The sequence below is a fragment of the Brassica oleracea genome, chromosome C3 (assembly GCF_000695525.1).
Source record: "Brassica oleracea var. oleracea cultivar TO1000 chromosome C3, BOL, whole genome shotgun sequence".
Taxonomy (NCBI): domain Eukaryota; kingdom Viridiplantae; phylum Streptophyta; class Magnoliopsida; order Brassicales; family Brassicaceae; genus Brassica; species Brassica oleracea.
This window is the reverse complement of record NC_027750.1, coordinates 32,731,550-32,738,763: the sequence shown is the minus strand read 5'-3', so window position 1 is coordinate 32,738,763 and position 7,214 is coordinate 32,731,550. Positions and strand designations below refer to the sequence as shown.

Here is a 7,214-nt window from a genome sequence, read left to right as displayed (position 1 = left end):
CCAAAATCATGAACAAGTGATTGGAGATGATGGCGAAGGAGATCCCATCATGGATATGAATGGTGATGAAAGTGAAGAAGAAGATCAAGTTGAGCCAGAGGAAGAACATGAGCCAAGAAGGTCTGGAAGAGAGGCAAGACCATCTGTAAGACATTTTCGAGATGAGTACGTTAATATTACTTATGAGGGGGAGCCTCAAAGCTATGAGGAGGCCATAGGATATACTCATAGAGATGAATGGGTTGAGGCTATGCAAGATGAAATGCAATCCTTGCATGATAATCACACTTATGAGCTGATGAAGCTACCAAAAGGAAAGAGAGCCTTGAAGAACAAGTGGGTGTACAGGTTGAAGTATGAGGAGAGAAGCTCAAATCCAAGATACAAAGCCCGATTGGTTGTGAAAAGATTCAACCAGAATAAAGGCATAGATTTTGAAGAAATATTATCTCCAGTGGTGCAGATGTCCTCTATCAGAGTGGTTCTTGGTCTAGCAGTGGTTCTAGACTTGGAGATTGAACAAATCGATGTCAAGACGGCCTTTCTACTTGGTGAACTCCAGGAGGAGATCTATATGGAGCAACCTAAAGGATTCAAGGTTCCAGGAAAAGAAGACTTGGTGTACCGATTAAAGAAAAGTCTTTATGGCCTCAAGCAAGCCCCATGACAATGGTACAAGAAGTTTGACTCCTTCATGGTGGATCACAACTTCAAGAAAACCAGGAATGATCATTGCGTTTTCATAAAAAGGTACGCAAGCAGCGAATTTCTCATATTATTCCTCTATGTTGACGATATGCTAATTGTGGGCCAAGATCGCAACAAGATAGCCGCATTGAAGAAAGATTTGGGAAAGTGTTTTGCGATGAAAGATATGGGACAAGCGAGACAGATTCTTCGAAAGAAGATCACTCGGGATAGGCCAAAGAAGCTTTTATGGTTGTCCCAAGAACGATATGTAGAAAGGGTGTTGGAGAGATTCACATGCACAAGGAAAAGCTGGTGAGCCCTCCACTTGGTGGACATTTCAAGCTAAGTTCGAAGCAAAGTCCAACAAGTGAGAAGGAAAAAAGATGAAATGAAGACTACCCCATATGCATCAGCAGTGGGTAGTCTCATGTATGCTATGGTGTGCACCAGACCCAACATTGCCTATGATGTAGAAGTAGTGAGTCGCTTTCTAGCGAATCCAGGAAAGGAGCATTGGAAAGCAGTTAAGTGGATCCTACGCTATCTACGAGGCACAACGAAGAAGTGTCTATGTTTTGGCAATGAAAAATTGGAGTTGAACGGTTACACCGATGCAGATTGGACTGATGATAAAGATTCAAGGAAATCGACATCAAGATTTGTGACTACCTTTGCAGGGGGAGCTGTTTCATGGAAGTCAAAGCTACAAAAGTGTGTTGCCTTATCCACCACGGAAGCGGAGTATATCGCAGCAACGGAAGCGTGCAAGGAGATGCTATGGATGAAGAAACTTCTTGCTTGAGTTGAGAGTAAAGCAAGACAAGTACATGCTATGTGACAACCAAAGTGCTATTCACTTAGCAAAGAATCCAACGTTTCACTCTCGATCAAAGCACATCGATATCCGACATCATTGGATCCGAGAAGTTCTTGAAGAGAAGCTCATATATCTCATCAAGGTACACACAGACGAAAAGTGGTCAGACTTTATGACCAATGTATTACCGATCAAGAAGTTTGAAGATTGCTGCAAAGGAGCCGGTATGGCGACGTTTTCGGGTTAAGCCGGGAAGGGGGAGATTTGTTGGATTTTCCTCCTTATGCCGAAAATTAATCAAATCACAGTGAAGCCTTAGCCCAAGAAGAAGAAATATCTAGAGAAAAATGGAGAAAGATGAAGAAGTGTGTAGAGGAAGAAGTGTATAGAAGATGGAGAAGTCTCTAGAATTAGCTTGTAATTACTCTTCCACTAGTATAAATGGGAGTGTAGAGCTCACTTGTAATATCATCAAGAATCAAGCAAAACAACAGAGAAAACATTTTAGAAAGAGTTTTAAGATTCTCCAAGAAATCTTCAAACACAAAGCTTTAGAACAAAATTCCCTTTCTAAATACGAAGGCTATCTTAAATACTAACCGTCCACTTTCTATCTTAATCTGTTGAAAAAAATATTATCCGCTAACTAAGGTTATAGGTGATATTAGTATTTCAGGTTCAAAAGTGATAATATAATAATTTCTAAAAATATTAATTTCTCAGGTTATACGTGAGTAACGTGAGAATATTAAAATATGAGTGTTAATGTCATGGGAGCTGTGAATTAGGTACACTTTCTTAGAGCATGATTAACCCCGGTCTTTTAGCCGGGGTTCTTAACTCATGATTTGATATTTTTTCTTTACAATTTTCGGTTAAGAGACGACTCTTATATCTCTTATTTAAAAGACTATTCTTAGTTTTTCTTAATTAAAATCTAAGAAAAGATAAAAAGTGTCTCTTAACCGAAGCTAAGAATCTTAGTTAAGAAACTGGAGTTAACCACGGTCTTAGCCACGCGGATCCGCCTAAAATAGTGGATCTGTACATAAATGATTACTATATTTCGTTATTATTAATCTGAATGCTGTACGCGAAGATATTAGAATACGAGTATACATGTCATGGAAAGGTCAACTACATACCACCTTCTTTGGCACGGGATCCACTTAATTAGCGGTTAATAGATGATAATTTATTAATCTCCCACGTTAATACGTAACTACCAACAATATTAAAATACGAGAGTAAATGTTACTGGAATAGTCATGTCCATGCGGTACCAGCTTCGTTGGCACTTTGAGATCGAGCTCCAACATAAGAAAGAAGTGCGAGAGGGAGATTGTCAATGTCCGATGAACCATCGGGAATTGCGACGAAGAATGACGTAGGAACAAGGAGCTCTTCTGAGTTTTTTTGGATCGAAGAAGCCATCGAAGCAAGAGGGAGCAAAAAGAGAAAGAAGAACAAAGGGACAAAGATTCAGGCAACAAAGATGACGCAGCGTAAGGATAGGATTTGAACGATCAATCTCGCAAATAGGGTTTGCAAGAGACAATTCTTTGCTCAATCAAGAGATTCCTATGAATGTCTTGAGACCAACTTCTTAATTATGATGACGAATTGAATCGAGTCAAGACAAGGATTAAAAGCAAAAGCTCTGTAGCTCAAGGTGGCTTTTGCTAATGCATAAGCATCACCTTTAAGCGAGAAACATGAGAAAAAATGATATCGACAAAGGCAAGAGAGATTTGCTGGATATCTCTCACGATACCATAGATCTCTGAGTTCTGCATGTAACTAGCGTTGAGTTGTTAGACAACATCTGAAAATCTGAGATCCCCATAGCTACTGCAGTGATGATTCCCGATCGGAGAGCTAGGGCTTCTGTGATCAGTGGGCTGGTGACAAAGTCTTGGGTCATCGCTCCTCTTTGCTTGCAAGTTCCTGTTGAATCCGTGAAGATCCAGGCAAGACCTGTTCTGTTCGATAGCTTGTTCCAGGCGGCGTCCGTTTTACATGTCATTCTCGTGTTCTAGTCGGGTTGGAACTGAGGCGATTTGGGTAAGATCTTCGCTTGATTGGCTGTTTGTTCCTTAAACCTTGCGCGAAAGTTCAGTCATGAGCTAATCTTAGTGCTTTCGTAGCTACTTCCTCAGGAGAGAAGGTCTGATCCTTGAAGATTAGCGTGTTGCGAGCAGTTCAAAGAGTTTCCTGATATTCATGATGGTGGCAAGCATACAACTTTCCTAAATGCTTCAACCTTTTAAATTACAATAATAAATGAAAGCCATAGCAAAAACATTAAAAACGTCAAAAAAATGACATATTTATTCTAAAGTTCTAAATATCATTTTTTTTTTTGTTTTATAAATTCAAAACCAAATTTCAATTTAATGTTTCTAAATCAGTCTTTCATGCACAAATAACCAATATTACTTCATCTTTTATTTATCTTATTTTTATAGTACTAACAATTATTTATAATTTATTTTTATCTGGTTATTCTACTACTCCTTCTGTTTTTGCTTACTAGATGATTTTCCTGTGCTCATGCACGGATACAAACATTTACGTAATGATTGAATTAAAACAATTGATAAAATAAAATTCTTTGTTAATAACTCTTAAGTTAATTTATAATCTCTATAATATTATTTGAAAAGTCAGTTTGTTATGTATTATTATGTTCTCATCTTAATAGGATATATGATTTCACATATAATATTTTGTATAGTTTCAAATATTTATTTTTGTGTTAAATTATATCTATTATTGTAAATTAAAAAATGATTTTTTAATTATATTAAAATTGGACTATTATTTTCTTAATTTCATGTAGTTAAGTTCATTTTCTTATATTTGTAAATATATTGGTGTTTTTTCGTATAAATGTATATATTGTTTTAGAAAATAGGAAACATAAATATTAAATCAGAATTGCATTAATAAACATAACACTACTACACAATAAATCTTAATAATTGTTTGATTTGATTTTTCATAATTTAGTATATTGAATTGTATAGGTTTTCTGATCACAGTTTTTTTTTTGGTTACAATTAAACTAAAATAAGCTCATCTTGTTACTTTTATCTTAGGATAAAAATATATATTTTTGTAAGATTGTGTATAATTTGCTATATGCTGTTTTCCATTAAATTAAAAAAAATTGAAATGTTAATAAATTTTGTTATGAAAATTCTAATCATTCAATCAAAAATATAATGATAAATAAGAAAATATTATTTATATTGTTGTAGCCTCACATTATAAAATATTTATTTGGTTTTAAAATAATCATAAGATATAATAATTTTTGTAAAAAATAAGATATTAAATAATCATTTATGTTGTTTCAAATTATTTTCTTATTAATTATTAGATCAAAAGATATTTATAATAAAAATATTATTATCTTTTAGAAAAATATATCTGAATTATTATATTGTTAAGTTTTTGTTAGGTTATTTTATATATTTATAAGTATAAATTTTTAAAAGTTATTGAATTTGTTTATTTTTGTTGTAGGAAATATAAAGAATAAAAAAACTAAATTCGTTTTTATATAAATGTATATGTTTATATTTTATAAAAAAATTCTTTTTATTATTTATGTGTTTAAAAAAAAGAAAATTATATTAAAAGTTAGTCATAGTTTTATTAAGAAAAAGCAAAACATAGATAATTGTTATTAATGGAAATAACTAATAATAATTATAAAAAAAAAGAAATCACTAATAATATATTTAATTCATCAAAGATGTAAATATAATAAACCACCGTGAGAGTTAACGTGAGCCCAACACATAAAAAACTGACTTCTATTAAATAATCATTTATGTTGTTCCAAATTTTTTTTTAGAGTATTTGAACTTCCAACACAAACATTATAGGATAATTAGGGATATATCAAAATTCACTGTGAAGACACTGTTCCATAAATTTATTGATGACTAGGGCTGTTCCCGGGCTACGCCCGGGTGATATTCTATGAAAATGTTAAAGTAGAATATCATATTAGATTAATACATTTGTTGTCTAAATTATGTTAAATGTAAAATAGTGGTAGGTGTAAAATAATAATTGAATGATAAAAAAATAGAAAAAGTATTATCGATGGGTATTGGTACTTACTGATACTATATCGTTTGAGATTTTTTAGGCGCGGAAAATACTTTTAAACTTATTTATTATAGGGGATAATCTTCGATAGTTTGGAGTTATTTTATATTATTTTAATCCCAAACGCACAAGTGATGATGTTTTATGTTTTATTTGTTTGATTTGTCAAACTTTTGTGGTTGTCAAAAGTACAGTCGATCAGTTATATGTATTCTGTGTAGAACCTCAACTCTTGCAAATATAAACCAAAAACGCAACCCACAAAGTCATACAAAAATAATAACCTGAATCTCTTGAAAATTTAAGTTTGTTGTGAATTATGTTTAGAAGCAGAATAGTGATTATGATTATTAAGAGCATATGCTGAGGTCTTAAAACAGAGAAGCGGAAATCATAAATAAGATGGTGGACTTTTGACGAAGAAGGTGGTAGATGTGATGGGATTTTCTTGAGTTGAGAGCCTGCAAATTATTTTGAAAGAATTGGTGAACATAACTTAGTATTAGGAATCAGTTTAATTAGTTAAGAGAGTAGGGAGACGTACTTGGAAGTAGGGAGGTATCCATCATCAGGGAAGGAGTTTTAATTCTGAATCATTCCTGGGGGTAGCTCGGATACTGCGTAGCAGATAAATGTGAATTATTAGGTATATCACCATTGTAGGAACCTTCAATGAGATTCTGAGTTTTTAATATCACTTACTCTCATGGGAACGAATGCGGTTGAAGATTTCTTTGTAGACTATGTTCTTCACTTTTTGTTTGTGTGAGTCTTCGCCTTTGATGATTTTTAGTCCAGCTTTGATTGTTACACGTGAGAGGGCCACGTAGAGCTGACCATGTGCGAAGACCGGTCTAGGTAGATATAGGATAACCTATTTTAAGCTTTGCCCTTGGCTTTTGTTTATTGTCATTGCTTAACACAATCTGATAGGAAATTCTCGTCGACGTAAAGTGAACGGTAGCTTTGTATCCCCATGCAAGAGGATAATTCTTGGGATCAAAACTTCTTTTCCAATGTGTGAGCCAGTAATTATATCTGCCTTAAGCACTCTTTCGCCTATGTGGGTCAGGATCATACGATTACCATTACATAATCCTTTTGTTTGATTTATGTTTCGCAGAAGCATAATCAGGGCCCCAACTTTGAGAGTGAGTTTATGGGATGGCAAGCCTGGAAACTCCATGGAATTGAGATACTCAATGGCGTATAATGTATCATTTTGGTTAGATTGAGTCTCTGAAACCTCAAAGCTATCGTTACTGTAGTAGTCTTTTGCCTCCCCGCCGGTTTTGGAGATTGTATATGCATTAATTTCATCTACTGTATCATTTCGGGGTGTAAGTATAGCTTTATCAGTGTAGGAACTCTGGGAGGCCTCTAATTGGTTGACATCACCATACGCAGCATCGACAACTTGTTTTAATGACTCGTCCTTAGTCTCTTGTACCAATGAGTTGTCGACGGTTATCATTTGGTCATGGTAGCCATCATCCTCATCTTCTTGTCCTGATTCTGGACGACCTTCCCCGACCTTGAGAAGCCACTCAGAGAACTCTTTCTCGTCATGATTGACTCGCAT

The 7,214-nt window shown here is 34.4% G+C and overlaps 1 protein-coding gene across 1 annotated transcript; it reads right to left on the bottom strand.

Moving 5' to 3' along the window:
• Nucleotides 1–6,548: 6,548 nt before the first annotated feature.
• LOC106330411 lies at nt 6,549–7,214 on the bottom strand. Its single transcript, XM_013768881.1, has one exon. It carries the CDS (start codon nt 7,212–7,214, stop codon nt 6,549–6,551), a length of 666 nt encoding a protein of 221 aa, XP_013624335.1.